At 59.4% G+C, this 21,670-nt stretch overlaps 1 protein-coding gene across 5 annotated transcripts in view; it reads left to right on the forward strand.

The window, feature by feature from the left end:
• SCARB1 (scavenger receptor class B member 1) overlaps window positions 1-21,670 on the forward strand; it is an 84,385-nt gene that overhangs the window by 24,373 nt on the left and 38,342 nt on the right. For all 5 annotated transcript variants that reach the window (XM_023241286.2, XM_023241289.2, XM_023241285.2 and 2 more), the window contains exons 2-7: window positions 9,746-9,903; window positions 11,559-11,700; window positions 13,905-14,108; window positions 16,007-16,102; window positions 17,569-17,684; window positions 20,024-20,190. In XM_023241286.2, coding sequence (XP_023097054.1) covers window positions 9,746-9,903; window positions 11,559-11,700; window positions 13,905-14,108; window positions 16,007-16,102; window positions 17,569-17,684; window positions 20,024-20,190 — 883 coding nt within the window. The remainder of the gene's footprint in view (window positions 1-9,745; window positions 9,904-11,558; window positions 11,701-13,904; window positions 14,109-16,006; window positions 16,103-17,568; window positions 17,685-20,023; window positions 20,191-21,670) is intronic.

Genomic DNA, 21,670 nt, shown 5'->3' on the forward strand with positions numbered 1-21,670 from the left:
ACTTATTGTATTTATTAACGAAGTTTTTTAATGTTTAGTTTTTGAGAGACGCAGAGACTAAACTAATGTTTAGTTTTGAGAGACGCAGAGTGTGAGCAAGGGAGGGGCAGAGAGAGAGAGGGAGACACAATCCGAAGCGGGTTCCAGGTTCTCCGCTCTCAGCACAGAGCCCGACGCGGGGCTCGAACCCACGAACCGTGAGATCGTGACCTGAGCGGAAATCAAGAGCCGCACGCTCCACCGACGGAGCCGCTGTGGGTGAATTTTTACTCGGGTCTGCACACTTGTCGAGCTCGCCCAGCACCCGCGGGAGGTTCTCCTGCACCCTCCGTGTCCGCACCCCCCCTCCCCGCGGTGCCCCCGCCTCTGTCACCGCAGCTCAGCTTTGCACGTCCGCCAGAACGTCGCCGACGCGGGCTCCCGGGGCGCTCCTCCTGCGTGTTGAGCTTCTGCCGGTCGGCGCTGTGTTTGTGGTTCATCTGTGTTGTCGCGGGCATCCAGCGTCCGCTCCTTTTCCCTGGCGGTGGCATCCCACTGTGTGAACGTGCCCCCTCTTGTCATCCCTTCCCTCGTTTGCAGACGTCTATGTTTCCGGTTTGGGGCTTTTCTGAGAGACGCTGCTGTGAGCGCTTGCCGATGCTCATTCGTGTGCGGACGGACGTGGGTTTTCGTTTCTCTGGGGAGAGCTCTAGAGTGGGTCGCTGTATCGGGGGGTAAGAGTCTGTTCCGCGTTAGCAGATAATGCCACCCGTGTCCCAGCGACGGTCGGCCGTGCCTATTAGAGTTCCCCCAGCGGGGTGTGAGCGTTCTGGGTGCTCCGGTCCTCATCAGCATCGTTATCGCCGTCTTTTTTGTGTTAGCCGTTCTGGGGGAGGCTGTCGGACCCCACCGTGAGGCTAATGGATACCTTCTCTGATGACCAGGCTGCCCGGGACTGGTGGGGTGCCTCCATGAAGTCGTGGGGATCCAGTCTCCCATCTTTCCGCTCCGCCGTGCTTTCTTTGTGGCTTCCATCCTCAGGGCAGCCTCACGATCCAAGGTGGCTGCTCTGGCTCCTTCCCTCACGACTGCAGTCCAGGCAGCAGGGGGACTTGTCACCAAATACAGGGGAATTTCTGACGTCGATAATGCCAGGAAGGCAAAACAGGGTGATGGATAGAATGTGACTATGTTAGAAAGGATGGCCTTCTTCTCCTTTTCATTCACTGCTATATAGTCCCCAGACTTAGAGCCTGACATGTGGTGGGGGAGCTCAGTAGATATTGTTGAGGGATGTAGAGCCCTCAGGGAAGGTTGCACGGAGAGCGTGAGTTTAGACTTAAGAAGCGAGGGGGTCACCAGGGAAGCCGTGGAAGGGAAGGAGCAAGCAGTCAGTGCAAAGGCCCTGTGGCAGAAGCTTGCCCGGTCGGCGGAGGGGCAGCGAGGCCAGTGTGGCTGGAGGGAGTTCATAAAGGGATAGCTGTGGGGAGCCCGGTTGCTCGAGATCTCGTAGGTCGCCGCCAGGGATTTGGATTCTCGTTCCGGGGTAAACCGGGAGCCACTTGGAGGCGTTTGAGCAGGGCAGTGCCGCGAGCCGACCTGTCTTTTAGGAGCGGAACCCTGAGCCCGTGGGGAGAGCGGAGCAGCGGCAAGAGCTGAGGCAGGAGAGCCGGTGACCAAGTGAGTGCGGCGGTGCCGACGGTCCGTGGGGGGCGCGGGGTGGTGTTGGGGAGAAGCCGAGGGTCTCCGGGGCGCGTCGCGGGGCGAGCGCGGCCGAGATACGCTGGCGCAAGGGCGCTGGGTGGGAGGCAAGCGGAGGCGTCAGAGATGGCTCAACTTCCCGGCTGAAGAAACCCGGCCGTGGTCTTGGCAAACCGCTCGGCTTTCCTCCGAAAAGCACCTTGAGAATCAAAGGAGGTCGGAACCCGAGCCAAGGGTGCGGCGCTCCCGGGTTCCGCGCTGACTCAGCCTGCGCCGGGGTCCTCCCTGAGCCCCCAGGCCGCCTGGGGCAGGGCGCGCCTGCGAGCCCGGGGTGCGGAGGTGGCAAGAGGCTCGCCGGCCGGGCCGATCCGGAGCGTGCAGGGGCCGGTCCCGTCGCAGGACTGGGCTCCGAGGTGTGTTTCCTCTGGAGCCTGTTTCCTCTCTTCTGGCCAGGGGAGGGATTCGATTTTGCAACTCGGGGGCCAGGTCAAGTTAATGGTTATTCTGCAGGGCTGCCCGGAGCCCAGTGGGTGAGAAGGCGTAAGGGTGCCGCGGGGATGTGATACGGGCCCCGCGGCCGATGGGTCTCCCCCGCCCCCCCCGGGACTTGGGGGACGCGCTCGGCCTCCCCGCCTCGATGTCTGCGTCTGTTAAGTGAGCCTTCGAGAACGTAACGGGGTGAAGCAGGCAGAAGGCTGTTGTTACCCGAATGGGGCCTCACGGGGAGGGTTGATACGATTCGCCTGCTCTCCGCTTGCCCCGCCTCCTGGGGGGCGGCGCGGGGTGGGTGGTTGTGCACGGGACGAATGGGGTCCTGGGCAGGTCAGAGCGGGCTTGTTTTCGGCAGTTCCAAAGACTTCCTGGAGGAGGTGGCACCTAGGGAGCGGGGTTTTGGATTTGGGTGGCAAGGGCACCCTGGGCACCGGGGCAAGGGCCGTGGGAGGCGGTGAGCTGATCTGCCTTCCCGGAGTGCACTCGTGTGTGGGAGAACACGGCGAGGCCTCGAGTGCCAAGGGCAGGAATTCGTATCTGAAGGTGGTCGGGAACCCAGCGATGGTCACGCTCACGCTGAGCGCCTCCTGGATGCGCTTGCCGTGCACTGGGTCTAAATCTCATCCGCGGCTCTGCCCAGGAGGGGCTGTTAACTGTTCCCATTGGACAGCTGAGCAAGCCGAGGCACCGAGATGTCGCTGGAGGCCGCACGGCTAGGAAGCGACGGACGTGGGGTCCAGTGAGGTCCGTCCACACCAGCGCTGCAAATCGTGAATGTGAACGCCTTGTGTGATTTGAAATTTTCTGGGAGCCACGTTAAAAAAGAGCCACATGGGGCGCCTGGGTGGCTCAGTCGGTTAAGCGTCCGACTTCGGCCCAGGTCATGATCTCAGGGTTGGTGGGTTCGAGCCCCACATTGGGCTCTGTGCTGACAGTTTAGAACCTGGAGCTTGCTTCGGATTCTGTGTCTCCCTGTCTCTCTCTGCCCCTCCCCTGCTCGTGCTCGATCTCTCTCTCTCTTTCAAAGATAAATAAACATTAAAAAAAATATTTTTTTCAAAAAAAAAATTTTTTTTTCTTAACACGCCAGGTGCTTCTGGAAACTGTAATTTCTCCTTCAGAGGAAGGAGAATATGGCCTCCTCCGAGAGGCCTTCCTGGACTGCCCTGTTTGACGTGACGGCCCTGTCACTCTCCACCTGGCTTTATTTTTCCCCAGTAAGCGTCAGGGCCTGAAGTATTTCCTGCAAGGATTTGTTTATCTGGTGCTCACCAGTGCCCTCTGCCCCGGGGCCATCACCTCCGCCAGTGCGGGGACCTTGCCGGCTTATTCTCCGCGCTCAGGATGCCGAGGGGCCCCCGCAGGTGCCCCGGGAGTTTTGGGGGGTGCTGGTGAATGGTTGGGGCGCGTGGTGCATCTTTCCACGATCGTCCGGGAGCCCCGACGTCGAGCCTGAGGAGCGCCGTGGGGTCCGCTGGGTGTGCCGAGGGGCGTGGAGGTGGGCCCACAGCCTCCCTGCCGGATGCTGTCCCCGTTCTCCCCGGTGCCAGGGGACCGAGGATGTGAGCTTTGGGCCAGGATGCCATCTGGCTGGGTGTGGGTTCCGGTGACACTCTGGTCGCTTAGCTTGGCCTTGGCCCCTGTATTGGGCTCCGTAAGTGTCCCCCCCCCACCCCCCCACCAAAGACATGTGAGTTCTAACCCCAGTTACCTGTGAATGTGACCTTATTTGAAAATAGGATTTTTGCCGATGAAATTAAGGTAAGGACCAGATGGGCCCTAAATCCAACGCGAGTTTTTTTTTTAAGAGGAGAGGACACACAGGAAGGCGAGGCCACAACGGAGGCAGAGGTTGGAGGATCGCGGCCACCGGAGGCTGGGGAGCAAGTCGGGGCCCTCCTTCCAGATTCCAGAGCGCTCAGGGGCAGCGTGGCCCTGCCCACACCTTGGGGTCAGACTTTGGCCACCCACCCCCCCCACCTGTGAGAGAACAAATGTGTGTTGCTTCAAGTCCCCCCTCCCGCCCCTGGAGTGACTTCGTCCGAGCAGCCCGGTCGGGGGGAGGGGGGCCAGCTGAGGCTTTCAGAGTGTGGTTTCGCCGGGGGTCTTGGATTCCCTGGCTCTTGGGATCTGGCGAGCGATGCTTTTCCGGCCTCTGGACTGAGGTCCCGAGCTTTCGCCACCGCCGGCTAAGGGTGACGGTGAAGTCCCCGGGAGCCGTGGGGCCCTCTCGGCCTCTGCCCACTCCTCAGCTCAGAGCTCATCCCGGCCGCGCGCTCGAGGCCAGGCTGGAGGTCTGAGGCCCTGGAACAACAGCCATGCGGCCCCTGGCCTCTTCCTGCCTTCCTTGGGCCTCCAGTGACGCGCGGGGCTGGCCCAGGGCCTCCCACCTCCCAGGCCCCTCTGGTGATGCCCGGGGCTGGCCCAGGACCCCCCACCTCCCAGGCCCCTCTGGTGATGCCCGGGGCTGGCCCAGGACCCCCCACCTCCCAGGCCCCTCTGGTGATGCCCGGGGCTGACCCAGGACCCCCCACCTCCCAGGCCCCTCTGGTGATGCCCGGGGCTGGCCCAGGACCCCCCACCTCCCAGGCCCCTCTGGTGATGCCCGGGGCTGGCCCAGGGCCCCCCACCTCCCAGGCCTCTCTGTGAAGCACGGGGCTGGCCCAGGACCCCCCAGCCCATCCCCTGCCCGGCTGTCCCTCCCTGGGCAGCGTCTGGAGCACCTCCCCTCCTGGCCTGGGGAGGCGATGGGGGCCAATGGAGGAGCCCGTGGAGACCACCCTCGCGGTGTGTGACATCCACGTGTGACCTCCGTCGGCCTCGGTCCCGGCGCTGCGGCCTGGCCCCTGAGGTGGCGGCTGGCTAAGCCTCAGAATGCGATCACGACTCTGATTTAACAGATTGACTTCACCGAAACAGAGACCGATGGCCGAAAGTCAGCGTGAACGAAACGTTCCTTTTTGCCATCCCGCATCCCCTGGGCCGCTGTCCCGGCCCAAGCTGGGCCCCAAGGAGGCCGTGCTGTGTACTTAAAAAAAAAAAAAATCTCCTTAAGTAGGAGCTATTTGAAATATATACAAAGGAGGGGCGCCTGGCTGGCTCAGTCCGTTAAGGATCTGACTCTTGATTTCGGCTCTGGTCGTGATCTCACGCTTCGTGGGATCGAGCCACGCCTCAGGCTGTGCGCTGACGGCTCAGAGCCTGCTTGGGATTTTCTCTCTCCCTCTCTCTATGCCCCCCCCTTCAAAATAAATAAATAAACTTAAAAAATAGGTGTACGTACAAAGGAGGAAGCAGATAGCCGCTCTCTGGTAGACATTTCCGTGTTCCAGGGCTCATGTTGCTTGTTGACTCACAAAAATTTGCTGAGTGCCCGCTGGGTGCCAAGCACTGTCCTAGGCCCTGGGGATACGTCAGTGAATCCATGAACAAAGCAGACGAGGATCCTGTCCCTGTGAGTTCATGACCTAGCAGGGGAGACGGAGAAAGAACAGTGGACATAGAGTATGCTGGAAGGCGACAAGGGCCATGGGAAACACAGTTTCAGGGAGATCAGGCGAGAGATCTGACTATGTGGTCACCTTAGGAAGAACATTAGAGGCAGAATAGCCCGTGCAAAGGCCCTGGGGCAGAAGTGTCTGCCAGTCGGCCAGCATGACAGGGTTGAGTAAATGACAGGGACAGGACAGGACGTGAGTCCTGGAGAGGCCACAGGGGCCAGACCAGGTGGAGGGACTTGCCGGCTGGGGTGAACACGACAGCTTTTAGGTTCATTTTATTTTCAGGAAATAAAAGCTTACACAGTATGTCGTACGTTTGACAAACCGCTGTGCAAAGGTCCCAACCGACTGTATCTTTCTGCGGCTCGTCTTTTTTTCCCAAGTCGATCTGTTCGTGCTCTGTCTCTCAGAGATAAGCAAACATTAAAAAAATTAAAGAAACATATGTTTTAAAAACATATTCGCTGTCGATGGACGTTCAGGTAAACTGTGGTCCTCAAGGCGTCCTGCCTGTACACGGGCTGCGTCCTCTGCTAGGAATGCCCTCTCCCGTCTTCCTTTCCCGGCAAAGCCCAGCTCACTCTTTCGGTACTGGGCTCACGTGTCTGTCCCCTGTTCCGGGCGGCCTCTCTGACCGTCCAGGAACGGGCTCCTGGCGGGTCTGGTTCGGTGAGAGGCACTGGTGCCCGGCAAGGGCTCACCTTGGCCCTCTCTCCCAAGTCTTTGTGTTCCGGGCTGTGATCTTTGACCTTGGGGGGAGGGGGAGGGGGCTAGACTCTGTCGTATCAGGCAAAAGGCCGTGAGCTTGGCTAGCGCTGCTGTCTAATCAGCTGCTGGGTCCAGATGCCTCTGTCCCGATGCCGATCAAAACCAGTGCAAAGTCTGCCCCCTCCTGAGGGTGGGGGGCGGGGCAGCGACAGTGCCGGGGAGGAAGAAGGGTCGGTCACTTCATGCCGGGTGACTACTTGCCTGACCTTCCAGATGCCCCGGGCTCTGCCATACCCTGTTCTGAGCACTCTACCTCTACAGACGCACGTAAACCTCACCCCAGCTCTGCGAGGTGGACCCATTGTATGGATGTGGAGGTTGAGGGTTCACAGCGGAGCAATGACTTACCCCCCGTCACCCAGCCAGAAGGCAGAGCTGGGTCATCGAACGTTCCCTGTGAGTGAGCGGGTGAATGGGGTGGAACCCCAGAACCTGGAAGCCCGTTCTGCTGGAGAGAGAGAGGCAGGGACACGTGGCTTTGCCTGGAGGCTCATTTCTTGGGTCGTGATTTGTCCCCAGGGCAGGGTGAGCTGGGCAGCGGACGAGGAACGTGCGGTGGGCTTCTGGGATGCTGGAGTTCCCAGGGCTTCTCCGGGTCCGGCTGAGAAACAGGGCTGGGGAGGGAGGGGAGGCAGGGACCGGAAACACTCTTCGTTTTTTAAACCCCCTCGACTGGGGCGCCTGGGTGGCGCCGTCGGTTAAGCGTCCGCCTTCAGCCAGGTCACGATCTCGCGGTCCGTGAGTTCGAGCCCCGCGTCGGGCTCTGGGCTGATGGCTCAGAGCCTGGAGCCTGTTTCCGATTCTGTGTCTCCCTCTCTCTCTGCCCCTCCCCCGTTCATGCTCTGTCTCTCTCCGTCCCCAAAATAAAAATAAACGTTGAAAAAAAAAAAGAAAAAAAAGATTTAAACCCCCTCGATTGAGGTATGATTGACGTTCTGAAGAGCTGTACATATTCAGTGTGTACAACTCGAGGAGTTTGCGGGAAGTGATCGCCCTCCAGCCCGTCGCCGCGGTGTGTGTGGAAAGACCCCCCCTCCACAACTTTGCGCGTGGCTGCTCTTCCTGTTTCTGTTTCGCAAGCCCAGCAAGCCCGGCGATCTCCCATAGGCCACAGCGTTTGCAGTTAACAGGACTGCGTCGTCTCCTTAAATATTTGCCAAGAGGGTAGCTCTGGTGTTACGTGTTTTTATCACACACACACGCCACAGGAGGAAGGAGCTGGGACCGACGTCGCGTTCTCTCCCGGCGGAAGCCAGGACAGGCAGGGACCCCCGGTCACTAGCCCCGTGTGTGTCTTTTCCGCGTGGGGGAGGCGATGGCTGAGACGGCCGCGTCGGGACTCCCTCCCTGTGGGCCTGTTGCAGATTTGAGGATTTCCACGCTGGGCGACCCCCTGCTCCCCCCCACCCCCCCCAGCAGCCTCTCGCCCAGCCCGCGCCCACAGGAGCTGTGGGGCCACCCTCCTCCAGATGGTGCCCTGGCGGGCGTGGCACAGGGGTGGCCCGTGAGCCAGCGGTGGCCCGAGGTGTGTGATTTGGCTCCCAGGAGCGTTTGATTTTGAAAAAGAAATTGTCGCTATTGAAGCAGTTCGGAGATTCCACAGAATCCTTCGCTCAGATCACGTTTGTGAGTCAGCTCTATTTGCGTGTATCAGGTGTCGCGTTATAAACATGGTCCCTGTGGCTTCCGCGGCTGGTAGGGAAGATGTGTTTGTCAACAAGTGAGTACGACACCCTGAAATCCAGCTTTTGTGGTCAGTCTTCCAGTTTTTTCTTCTTGGCAATGAATTCAACCCGTCTTCATTTCATTGCCATGTCGGTCAAACGCGACACAGCTGAGTCACTGGCGCCCATTGTACAGATGGGAAAACCGAGGCTCAGAGATGACCGTCTTGCCCGCGTGGTCCTGGGATCCGGCTGCCTTCAAATCCGCTCCTCTCCCGAGTCTGCCTGTTGGGGACAGAGGGCGGGGCCTGGCTGGCCAACTCCTGCCTTCTGCCTCCTGGACCCGAACGTGCGGCTGTAGCCTCTGCCTGTTGGTTCTGGCTGTCTGGGCACAGTCGGGGGGTGGCTGTCCTTGTTCTGGAAGGCCATGTTCAAAGGAACGTGGAAGGTGACCCATGCTGTGTTGTACCTAACTTTGTGATATTGGGCATCTGTCTCATGGGCTGGCTCCCTGTGACAGACCCAGGCTCTGAGCCTTCAGGGGCCCGTGATGTGGCCGGGCCACGTTGGGGGGCGGGTTGGGTGGTCCTGGGGGGACCTCCCTGTGACACTAGAGCAGGGCTTGCAGAGCTGAGGAGGGAGGCAGGGATTAGAGGCCACTGTATCTGACAGACAGACTGCAGACCTGTTCTCTTCGGCTCTGTCTCAGCACCTCCCTGCCTCAGGGCCTTTGCACTGGACATTGCATCTGTGTGCCGTCCTCCTCCCACCAAATCCACGCGTTCCCCTCGCTGCCCTTTGTTTTTATTCTGTGTTTGTTTTTGTTCTATTTTTGCTGGCGTTTCACCTGTCTACTCCGTTTAAAGTTGCAATCCCCTTCCCTATCGCCGCCTCTCACACGGCCCACCTTTTACCTTCGTGTGCAGTACCTGCCTTTCCCCGGCTAGGTTAAAGAGCCCACGACGCTGGGCATTGGGGTCTGTCTTGTTCTCTCTGGTATCCCCAGCTCTTAGAAGAGTGGCTGGTATGTAGCAGGTGCTCAGGAAAAGTTTGTTGAGTGAATGAATGATGCCTTTGGCCACATGGAGCCCACGAGTCTGGAGTCCAGCAGCAGGCCCCTCCTGGCCTGTTACTAAAACACGTATGGAAAAATACCCGCAGGGGCTTCCTGGGGAGCTCAGTCGGTTACGCCTTCGACTTGGGCTCAGGTCACGATCTTAACGGTTCATGGGTTCGAGCCCCGCGTTGGGCTCTGTGCTGACAGCTCGGAGCCTGAGCCTGCTTCGGATTCTGTGTCTGTGTGTGAGTGTGTGTGTGTGTGTGCGTCTCTCTCTCTCTCTCTCTCTCTCTTGCTCGCTCGCTCTGCCCTTCCCCCACTTGTGTTTGCTCTTCCTCTCTCTCAAAAACAAATAAGTAAACGTTAAAAAAAAATCTTTAAAAAAGGAAAAAACAAGTAGGAGTATCTCGCCGGTGAACGGACACTCCGGAGCAGTGCGTGTGTGGAGAGCGCCCTCCGGGTGCCCGGGTGCGGCCCGGCGGTGCAGCCTGGCTCCGGGCCGCGGTCCTAGCCGCCCGGTGGGGTGGGCACCTGTGGGGACCCGGGTCACGCTCCTCACGGACGCGTTCGTTTTGCCCCCACAGAATGTGCGCATCGACCCCAGCAGCCTGTCCTTCAACATGTGGAAGGAGATCCCGGTCCCCTTCTACCTGTCCGTCTACTTCTTCGACGTGGTCAACCCCAGCGCCGTCCTCCTGGGCGAGAAGCCGCAGGTGCGGGAGCGCGGACCCTACGTGTACAGGTGAGGACGGAGGGGACTGGGGGGGGGGTCCGGGTCGTCACCCCATTTTACAGTTGAGGAAACCGAGGCCCCCGGGAGCGGAGAGGCTTGCTTAAGGTCAGTCTGGCTTTCTCCAGTCCGTGCCCTCGTGGTTGAGACCGTGGACTCTGGGGAGAGACCTCCCGGCTTTAAAAACCGGCTTTCTGATTGCAGGACGGGGCGGTCTTTCCTCGTGCCTCAGTTTTGCCGTCTGTAAGTGGACGGTAACCGTATCCACCCTGGGGTGGCTGTGAGGTTATGAGGACCGGATGAGATCGCGGGGGCCCTTCGGACGGCGTCTGCCCAGTAAACGTTAGTTGCTGGCGTATTATTACGGTTGCTGCGTGACCCTCTTCCATGGGTCATGGTCTTTGGGAGAGGGCGGCTTGTTGAATCGGCCGGAGCGGTTTTCCGACAGACGAGGGAGGGCTGTTCCAGCGTGAGACCCAGTTCCCGGCTCCTGCCCGTTCTGCCTTCTGGGACGAGTCACGTCGCAGAACTGCCGACCGGGCTGGTCCGTGAAAGGCTTCGGGGTTGGGCCCGCTTTGCCAAAGTTCCTACTGATTTCTTCCTTCCGGAAGCATTTATTGAGCAGCCCCTGCGTGCTGGGCACCGTGCCAGTCGCTGTGAGAGGCAGACCCAAGCCCCTGCCTCGCAGAGCTGACGTCCAACGAGAGTAAACATGCAGGCCAATCAGGTGGCCATAAGTGTGGTGAGAGGCACGCAGGGGAAGCCCGGAGAAGTGCTGGAGGGATGGGTGTGGGCGGGAGGTCTAACTGGAGGGTCACGGGGGGACCTCTACCAGTGGAGCACTTCCCGAGGCCTGGGTGGTGAGAAGGGGGTGCCGCTATCTGAAGATCTGGGGAGAGGAGGGCCCCAAGCAGAGGCGGCGGCAGGTGCAAAGGCCCTGAGGCAGGCAGAGTCTGGTAGTCCGGGAAGGAGAAGGCCTGTGTGGCTGGCCTGGTGTGAGTGAGGGGGGGGAGAGTGGCAGAGACAAGGCCAGAGCATTGGATGGGGTTGGGTGTCGGGGACCTCAGGGGCCACACTAGGGGCTTGATTTTATCTTGTCCTCAAAGAAGGCTTGTTGGGGAGAGAGTTTCCACTTTTCAGACTGTGTCCAGGTGCCTTGTAGAGAATGGGTTAAACGGGACAATAACGGATCGAAGCGGCTGAGACTTACGTAGCGTCTCCTGTGCTTTGGGCCGCTGTCGGGTGGCTTGATGTGCACCGACCCACTCAGCCCTCACACAGCCCTATGAAGCGGGTCTTGTCATCGCTCCCATTTTATAGATGGGAAAACCGAGGCCCCGGTAGTGAGTGACAGAGGCAGGGTTCGAGCCTGGACCCCGTGTCCCCAGAGTGCACATTCCTAACCACCGTGCCACACTGCGTCCCTCGGAAAAGCAGCCGCCTGCCGGGGGCGGTGGGGGAAGCTGTGAAGGAGGTGGCAGTCGGCCAGGCGGGGGGGTGTGTTGGGATCCGGGTGCTCTTCGGGGTGGCCCCGAGGAGCCCCGCGGAGGCTTGGGCGCCCGTTCTCACGGTGGGCTCAGGGAAGGCGGCTGGGGGCCCTTGGCTCCTGGCGGGTGCTGCGTCCCTGTGCGGCCGGGACCCGCTGACCCCGACTTCCCCGCCCACAGGGAGTTCAGGCACAAGAGTAACATCACCTTCAATGACAATGACACCGTGTCATTCCTCGAGTACCGCAGTTTCCAGTTCCAGCCTGACAGGTCCCACGGCCTGGAGAGTGACTACATCGTCATGCCCAACATCTTGGTCTTGGTAAGGCTGCCCCGGGCCGTGCCCCCCCCCCCCCCCAGCCCTCATCCCGGTCCCTGCGGGTCTCCGTCTCTCTTCTCGCCCGCCCCCCTCGCAGGGCCGTCCTGCGTGGGGCCCGGCTCTCAGCCCATTGAGTTTCCCAGGTGCGTCCTTTCTTACTGGCTTGGGGGGCCCGGCCCAAGTCCTTGTGTGTCCTTTCTTCGTCCGCAAATCTAACATCTCCAAACGGAGGTGCTGGTGGGGGACGTCCTCGGGCGCCCCCAGGTCGTGTCACTGTCTGCAGCGTTTGCAGGCGGGGCCTCCGTCTTCTGCAGCTGGGCCACAGTCGTCGCTGGGCTTGCAGACTGTGTGCCCGTGGGCTGGGGTCCCCGAGCCCGCCTTCAGGCTCGCCGACTCCCTGGGAGGGCTCGCGGGCCCCCACTGTGATCTGTTACGGAGGGAGGGAAGGGTGTGGCACAAAATCAGCAAAGGGAAAAAGGCGTGTGGGGTGGAGGCCAGGACTCCCCCACGTCCCCCGGCAACAGGCTGTGACAGCACACGCGAGTGAAGGCTTATCCCCCGGGAGACCTCTAGACACTCCGTCCCCAGGGCTTTAATCGGGGGCTGGTCACGGAGGCACCTTCTGCCTGGCACCCACCGAAATCCAGATCCCCGGAAGGAAAGCAGTGGTCGGCATAAATCCTACTGTTTGTACAAGGAGTCCAGGCACAGAGAGCCCCCCACCCCCACCCCTTATCAGTCAGAGAGGGGTGGGAACCCCTGCAAACCCAAGTTCCCAGATGGCGGCCAAGGGCCAGTCTTGCCAGCAGGCCTTTCTAGAGACAGGGGGCTCACGCCCGTCGTGTTAATGCTCTGCTAACACGCTTAGTGTTGATGGGCCTTACACACGTTACCTTGTCTACTTGTCGGTGATCCGGGGCCGGCCCTCGGCTGGGCCCTGGATCCGAGGCGAACTCACCTGCTGAGTCCGTTGGCCGGCCGGGACAGGGGAACGAATGCATCCCGAAGCTTCACAGCTGCCTCCCCCAGAGTTCGATCCTTAAGCTTTGGCAGCGAAGACGCTTTGCCCCACCGATCAGGAGGGCACAGCCCTCCCGAGAACTCCCAGGGTTCGTGAGCATTGGTGGAAACGGACACGCTCACGTCCTGCGGGGAGGAACTGGGAGGGGCCGTCGGAGGGTAGTGACTTTAAATAGAAATTGCACCTTGCTTCCGACCTCAGAAACTCCACGGGTAGGAATGTGTCCTCCTGATAGCCTAACACACACAGAAGATGTTTGTACCCGCGGATATTCATTTTGGCAACCGCGTCAGAGCAGATTTCAGAAACAACCTAAATATTGTTCTACTGTGTGCAGTTTCGTTGCGGTGGTTTATTGCAGCCAGGCGGTGCTAGGACCTGGCCCGGCAGTAGGGGGCGGGGATGCGCGCGGTGGGCGGGGACGGGGACCGGGGGGCGGGGGGCGGGGCCGTAGGTGGTGGCTCAGAACAGTCCCTAAGGTACATCCAAGGGGGAGAAAGGCGGGTACAGAACACAAGCAGAAGGCTATCACCATTTATAAAGGAGCGGTCCTTGCGTGCACGCCCCACGTACACACGTGTGCTTTTACGTGTTTTGAACGGGGGAGCAAACTCCTGTAAGGGGCCACATAGTAAATATTTTAGGCTCCGAGGGCCACGTAGTCTCTGTTGCAACCGTCCAGCTCTGCCTGCCAATCCACAAACAGCCAAAGACAACACAAATGGGTAGACGTGGCTACGTGCCAATGAAACTTTGTTTCATATGGACACTGAATGTGCGTTTCCTATCATGTTCATTGTTTTGAATGCCCTTTTCTTCAACCGTTTGAAAACGTAAAATTATGGGGTGCCCGGGTGGCTCCGCAGGTCGAGTCTCCCGACTCCAGCTCGGGCCGTGGTCTCGCGGTTTGTGAGTTCGAGCCCCGCGCCGGGCTCCCTGCGGTCAGCACAGAGCCTGCTTTGGAGTCTCTGTCTCCCTCTCCCTCTCTCTCTCTCTCTCTCTCTCTCTCTCTCTGCCCCTGCCCTGCGGTCTTTCTCTCAAAATTGAGTAAACGTGAAAAATATACAAAAATGTTCTTGGCTCTCAGACCGTACGGGAACGGGTAGTGCGCTGGCCTGGGCCCGGCGTGACGTCCAGGGTGGACGGACCCGTGGCATCTAGCCTGTCGTGTCCCCGGGCTCTGCAGGGCGCGGCGATGATGATGGAGAACAAGCCCATGAGCCTGAAGCTGATCATGACCTTGGCGTTCAGCACCCTCGGAGAGCGTGCCTTCATGAACCGCACCGTGGGCGAGATCATGTGGGGCTACGAGGACCCTCTGGTGCACCTCGTCAACAAGTACCTGCCAAACATGTTTCCCTTCAAGGGCAAGTTTGGGCTCTTTGCGGAGGTAAGTGCGGCTCGTCGAGCAGTCCAGGGGCCTGGGTCGTGTCCTCGTTGCCACGGCCTGGAAGATGGGTCAGCGGCCTGCTTTTCGGGCTGGCCGGGGACCTGGGGGCATTGGGTGGTCAAGGGCTGAAAACCTAACTCAAAGTGGCTTAGGACAAGTAGAGAGTTTGCTGGCTCATCAGAGTGGAAACTCCAGGCCTGTGCTCAGGTGCGGCTGGACGCTTGCGGCTGCCGGTAGACGAACGGAGACCGGTGGCCGGGCAGGCGGGTCACGAGTGTTGACCCCGACGTTGCCCCGGGCTGCCTGCTTCCTCTTGATCTCGACCCCTGATAGTCCAGTAGGGATTGGGCTCCTGAGTCCTGGGCCGACGGACAGCCTGACCTTGGCTCCCTCAACCGCAGGTTTCAGCGAGCCCTCCGAGTGGCTCCAGCCTCGGCCTCCCCTTTGGGCGCTGCTGCTCTGTGTTGGGGGGCGCGGGGGAGGCAGGCTGGGATTCCGCCCCTGGCACGTGATAGACACCCACTACGTTTTGGCAGGTTCTGAGTGGGTGGGTAAGCTGGCAAGTTTGGGGTTAAGTGACGTGATTCCTTTCAAAGCGTCTTACAGACTCGTAAACAAGTGAGAATTCTTGCAAAGCGAGTAGGAGCCGCGTAATCTATGTTTGCGTATAACGGAAACCCCAAAATAACATCCCAGCAGTGACGGGTCAGTGTTGGTGTGGTGTCTTCATATCCTTCAGGGATCCAGAGTGTTTTTCTACTACTCTGCTCTGCTATCCTTACGGTGTGGTTTTCGTACTCCAGATTACCACATGGTCCCGTGTGGCTGCCGGAGCGCCCGCGGCCGCACCCACCTTCCGGGAAGCAGAATGGGAAGGAAGGAGCGGTTGGGGATGGAGAGGCAGGCAAGGGAGTGGAGGACGAAGCAACATGACCCAGCCGTCTCCTTCTTTGGGAGGGAGGAAACCAATTTCCACTTGCTTTCCCTTGGCCAGAACTTAGTCAAGTGGCCGCGCCTAACTGCAAGGGAAGTGGGGAAATGCAGCCGAGAAGGCTAAAGGCCGCAGCTGCTGTGCTGATGCCCTGAGTAAGGTTTGGGTTTTGTGACGAAGGAGGAAGGGGAGGCTTCTAGATTTCACCCCACGGTCACTCATTTCTTTGTGTGCTTTGCGTGTCTTTGCTGTGAATTAGAAATCTGTTTCTAGGAAATCTCCTCAGAGTGCCAGAGCCTGGGGCTTTCTGTCCAGAACCTGCTCGATAACAAACATTAGGTCCTGTATCTGTTAGGATAGACCAGGTTATGCTGTGTAATAAGCAGCCCCAGAACCTCAGAGGCTCGAAACGGTAAGTTCGCTCCTGGCTTGTATGCTGCGTCCAGTGTGGGTGACCAGGGGGCCGTCTGCTCTTTTTGGCCACTTCAGGGACTGAGGGAGGCGGCAGCTTGACACACGCTTCCACGACCCCTGCAGCAGCGGCAGAGAGCACGGTGACATGTGCATGTGCTAGCTCCTAAAACTTCCACCCGGAAGTGGCGTTTCCGTTGATTGGAGAGGTCCCGTGACCTTGCTTTATTTTAGGTCTGGGGGGAGGGGGGCATTCTGCTATTCCCCCCCGGGGAGGAAGAGCAGACTCTGCTTGAGTCAGGAAGGGAAGGTGGGACGCTTTCTAGGAGGGACGCTGGAATCGAGTGCCTCTTCTAGAAAGCCCTCTTCTGGAAATGCTCCCTCCTCTCGGTCCCCAGGCACCGGGATGCAGCGGTGAACAAGATAGCGAGGCCCCTGTCCTCTGGGTGAAGCGGGGAACGGCCTCTAAATAAACGGGTGTGCTCGAGGGCCGGGCCCCGGGGCCTCTGCCCCTGTCGCCAGGCTTAAAGACGCCGTTCTCTGTCGTTGTCCGCAGCTGAACAACTCCAATTCCGGGCTCTTCACCGTGTTCACGGGGGTCAAAGACTTCAGCAGGATCCATCTCGTGGACAAGTGGAACGGGCTTAGCAAGGTGAGGGCAAGGGGCGGTGCCCTCCTGCTGGGGGGGGGGGCCGGGCGGGAGCCACAGAGGCCACCTGTGCTGGGCCCCTTGTTTCTCTTGGAACTCCGGAGGGTGTTCCCCTCCGTTCTCGAAGTCGGGGATTTTGCCTGTGGTCGCGGTTCAGCTAGCTCTTGGTTCTGAACGGGCGGGTGGGGAATAGAAGCTTTACTTCTGTAGCACCTAGTGTATACCAGGAAGCGAGTTCTTTCTTTCCTTTTGTCGAATTTACAAAACCACTTCAAAAAGACTACGCTGATCCTATAACCGCCCATTGCATCGAAAGATGTAATTACACTAGGAACACAGGAAGACGCTCACATTCAAAGGATAAGACAACAGGGGCGCCTGGGTGGCTCGGTCGGTTAAGCGTCCGACTTCGGCTCCGGTCAGGATCTCACGGTTTGTGAGTTCGAGCCCCGCGTCGGGCTCTGGGCTGGCAGCTGGGAGCCGGCTATAAAAATTAAAACAAAGAAACAAAAAACCAGTAGAGACAGATTAAGTGCCCCTTGCACCGCTCCACACGCCGGCCCCCCTGCACTGGGGCACAGCGGGGAGTCCGCGGTGTGCAGTGTGGGGCCTTCCTGTCCTCCTCTGTCCCTTCCACGCCCGCGTGCGAGGTGGGTGTGCTCCTTCGAACGTGACGAAATGCGTGGCCCTGCAACTTGCTGTTTTCCACCTTACTTGCCTTTTCTTGTTACGGATGCAAATGTTGTTCACACCTGCCAAGCGCTCACCGTGACCTGGGGGCCCCAGCGATCCACCCCCCCCCCCCGCCCCCGCCATCCGTGCCCGGAACGGCCAGATCACCCTTTGCAGCCGGTAACAACCCTTCCCAGCGGAGGCTCTCCGCCTTCTCTGGCTTGTGTTTTCAACGCACAGATAACGCGCGTGCACACAACAGAGAGCCAGAAGGGGAGGGGTCTGTTTTGTTCTTTCCGGGCCTCACTTCCCAGAGGCAGCTGCTGGGTTGAGATCGCCCCCTGGGGGACGGGGGCACCATTATGATTTTAAATATTTTGCTTACCGTAGATGTTTTACAGTAAATACGGCAAATGTTTCACTCACCCCCTCCCTTACCTGTGTTCTGGTGACGTCCTCTCTGAATGGTGAGGATGCCAGAGTCTCACCTCTCACCTCCCTCCTCTCCTGCTCACTGTGCCCCTTGGAGATGGGGTGATTTTACAGATAAAGTCACCGAGTCCCCGGGGCAAAGGTGCCCGTTCGAGGGTCTGTGTTAGCGAGCGGGGAGCCACAGCCGACGCTCTCTGGCTGTCCGCGTGGCCGCCGCTCGCCTCCCTGAGGGGACCGGCTTCTGGAATGGAGTGGTGGGTGCCTTTCTCCCCGGGGCCCCGTGCGGTCGCCGCCCCAGATCGCGTGTGGTCATCGCCGAGAGCCGTCGCGGAGCTCAATGGGCGCGTCCGAACGCTTCCCCGCAGGTCAAATACTGGCATTCTGACCAGTGCAACATGATCAATGGGACGTCTGGACAGATGTGGGCGCCGTTCATGACTCCTGAGACCTCACTGGAATTCTACAGCCCCGAGGCCTGCCGGTAATTGCTGGGACATCCTGGGTCATCCTGGGCCTTCCCCGGGCCGCGGAAGTTGGCTTTATGGACGCTCACGGCCTAACCGAGTGGCTTTTCGCGTGTGCTTGGGAAGCATGTTTGGCTCTTGGTGTGTTCGTGGGCCCTTGGCACGGTCCGGAACTCTCTTTGGTTACAACGTGAAGGGCCACAGCCCTCCTGCACCCAGAGAGGCTGCGGGAAGGGGTCGGCATGCTGGTAAGGGGAAGGAAGCATCGGGTCCCGAGGGCTGGGAATGGGGTGAGCACCGGCTCCCTGCTGCATCCGTCCAGCTGCCCTATTGTCCATTTGGATGCTGAGATCTCTAGCCGCGGGTCCAACAGCCTCTTTGGGCTCCAGAGTGTGGCCTTGGAGGCCCGGTGGATTCTGGAGGCCCCAGTGAGGGTGAGAATAGACAGAGCTCTCCTCTGAGAGACCCCTCTGCGGGAGCCGCCTTTGCCGTGCCTCTGTTTACCTTCTAAAGTGAGAAATTTCAACCCAGAGAAAATGGCAGGTGCCACTTCCCTCAGTTTTGGAGGTCATTTCTCTCCTGCCCCATCCGCTCTCTCGTCACTGCTCGGCCCCCGGGACCGCCCGAGAGTAGGTTGGACGCCTGAATACCTCAGGGAGCGTTTTCTAAAAACAAGGACGTTTTCTTGCACGAGCACATTACCGTCATGAAAATGAAGAAATCTAGCGTCCACCTTAACACTGTTGTCTGGGCCGCTGCTGTCCCCTAACTAAGAACGCGAGTCCTGTCTGCAATTAAAAAAAATTTTTTTTTTTAAACGTTTATTTATTTTTGAGACAGAGAGAGACAGAGCATGAACGGGGGAGGGGCAGAGAGAGAGGGAGACACAGAATCGGAAGCAGGCTCCAGGCTCCGAGCCGTCAGCCCAGAGCCCGACGCGGGGCTCGAACTCCTGGACCGCGAGATCATGACCTGAGCTGAAGTCGGATGCTTAACCGACTGAGCCACCCAGGCGCCCCTGCAATTTTAGATTTTCTAGTGGCTGCGCTAAAAAAAGTAACAAGACGTACACGAAGTTAATTTTAACGATAGGTTTTATTTGACCCAACTGTATCCAAAACATTACCACATTGGCCTGTAAGCAACGTCAAATGTTGTTGAGATGTGTCACTTTTTAAAAAAAAATTTTTTTGTATCAAGCTGTAGAAATGTGGGATGTGTTTTAGCTTACGGCGGGCCACACCCAGACTCGCCCCATCGGAGGGGCGTGTGTGACAGGTGGCCTCCGTGGACGGCACGGTTGTAATCCAAAGTCCATATTCAAGTTCAGAAGTGCCTTTGAGAAACATGGCAGGGTGAACAGGTGGGGGACACGGTGCCGCTGGCTGAGGCGGTGGCGGCTCAGTCACCACGTGTGTGCAGAACTGAAGCTGGATGTGTGATCAGCCCGGGGAGGCCGATGGAGAAAAAGGACCAGGGGCAGGAGGGAGCACGTCTGAGCCACAGCCAGGGGGCCCGTGGGGTGCTGCAAAGGGGCTGGACCCCAAAGAGGCTTTTGGGCCGTGGTGAGGACAATGGATCTTATTCTAGATAAGACTGGAAGCAATTGATGGGGCGCCTGGGCGGCTCAGGTGGTTAAATGTCCGATTTCGGCTCAGGTCATGGTCTCGCGGTCCGTGAGTTCGAGCCCCACGGGGGGCCCTGTGCTGACAGCTCGGAGCCTGGAACCTGCTTGGGATTCTGTGTCTCCCTCTCTCTCTGCCCTTCCCCTGCTCATGCTCTGTCTCTCTCTGTCTCTCAAAAATAAATAAATGTTAAAAAAAATTAGAAAAAAAAATACTGGAAGCAATTGCACTTTTTAAAATGTTTATTATTTATTTTTGAGAGAGAGTGTGAGAGGGGGAGGGGCAGACAGAGGGGGAGACACAGAATCCGAAGCAGGCTCCAGGCTCCTAGCTGTCAGCACAGGGCCCGACGCGGGGCTCGAACCCACGAACCGCGAGATCGTGACCTGAGCCGAAAGTCGGACGCTCAACCGACTGAGCCACCCGGGCGCCCCGGGAAGCAATTGCGACTTCACGTGGGGACACGACATACTGTGTTCTTATTTTAAACTGCCATCTGCTTGTGGAGACCAGATGGGTGTGGGCGGGGAGGCAGGCAGAGCGATTGGCAATCCCCCGGCTGAGAGACGGAGGCAGCTGCTGGGACCTGGGGGCGGTGGGGGGTGGGGGTGGGGTGGCAGTGCAGGTGGAGACAGTGCAGTGAGGAGGGGCTCAGCTGGGGCCGCCTTCAGCGGGACCGGTCAGGCCGCCATGTGCGCGACGTCATCCTGTACCCCGTCTGCCCCCCACAGGTCCATGAACCTGGTCTACAAGGAGTCAGGGGTGTTCGAAGGCATCCCCACCTATCGCTTCGTGGCCCCCAGCACCTTGTTTGCCAACGGCTCCACCTACCCGCCCAACGAGGGCTTCTGCCCCTGCCTGGAGTCTGGGATTCAGAACATCAGCACCTGCAGGTTCAGTACGTGCCTCTCGTCCCCCCGGGAGGGTGGGCGGGAGGGTGTAGCCGGAAACGACCAGGCATCTCTCTGTCCCTACGCGCCGCCCCCGCCGTCTGTCTAATCTCTGGCCTCTTTACTCTTGATAATTCCTTTAATTGGCCAGAGATAAGGAGGGCAGCGGACCGATGATCTGAAAAAGCAATACGCCGCGTAGATTAGTGGCTGTCGGCACGAATTCCCACAACCTTAGGGGCCGAGAGCGACAGCGTGCGACGCAGGCCTCCCCAGGCAAGGGCTCAGATGCCCGTGAGCTGACACCTTCCTGGCTGGACGCTCGAGGGCAGATCCACAGGCCGCTGTGCCCTTGGGAGGCCCCCGGAATCCCTTGGTTCCTGGCCCCTGTCTCCAGCCTCGCTGCCAGCGACACCACGTCTCTCTGGCCTCACGTCCACGATCCTCTCTGATCCCACATCTCTCCTGCTTCCCTCTTCCAGTTTGAAGACCCCGGAGACCATCCCGGGCCCCCCGGGGGTAATCCGGGCCACACGCCCTGAGTTAAAGGCTAGCCGATTAGCAGCCTTAATTCCACCTGCGTCCTTCGGTCCCCTTGGCCGTGGGGAGGCTAACGTTTTCACGGGCTCCACGGACGTCTTTGGGGAGGGCCTCGTTGTGCCTGCCACACCAGGAGACGTGCCTTGAGGATGCGGCCTCGTGGGAAGGGCCCTTTGTCCCAAGTTGGGAGGAGAGGAAGCCTCTGCTTGTGGATGGAGCAGTGAAGGGGGTCCGTCTCCCTCCGGGACCCCGCCTCCTCGCGGTCCGGGCCCCTCCCTTTGGCCCCCGCCACGTCGCACTGCCGTCACCCCACGTACCGTCTGTTCCCCAGTCTGCCCGATGCGGTCACTCACCACTGGCCCCACGGGGCTACGTAAATCGAAACGGGTTGAATGCAACCAGGTTGAAAAGGTGATGCCTTAGTCGCACTGGCCGCCTTTCAGATGTTTACCACCCACATGTGCCTGGTGACCTCCGTACAGGACGGCCAGCACAGAAGGACAACATGTTCATCGTTGTAGAAAGTCGTGTTGGATGCTGTTCTAGACAGCAGCCCGAGGGACCTTTCCAAAACACGGATTGCCAGCCAGCCCGTTGCTTCAAATGTCTAACAGCTCCCCCGGACGTATGCCGGAGCCCTGACCCTGGTCTCCGTGCTCTGCGGGATCTGGCCCGTGCCAGCTTCCCTGACATCGTTTCTTCCTCTGCTTCCCCCACCAGCTAGTCTTCAGCCCCATCGTCTTCTCCCTGTTTCTAGAGTCTGTCAAGCTTCGTCCTACCTCAGGCCCTTTGCATCAGCTGTCCCCCTGCCTGCAGAGTCCTTTCCCTAGATATCCATGTGGATCTAGGTGGATCATTCCCTCCTTTCCTTTTGGTCTGTTCAGATGCCACCTCCTCCAGGTGGCCTGCCCTGATTTCCATGCTGAAGTTGCCCCCGCCAGCCGCTCT

This window comes from Felis catus, chromosome D3, assembly GCF_018350175.1.
Source record: "Felis catus isolate Fca126 chromosome D3, F.catus_Fca126_mat1.0, whole genome shotgun sequence".
NCBI lineage: Eukaryota > Metazoa > Chordata > Mammalia > Carnivora > Felidae > Felis > Felis catus.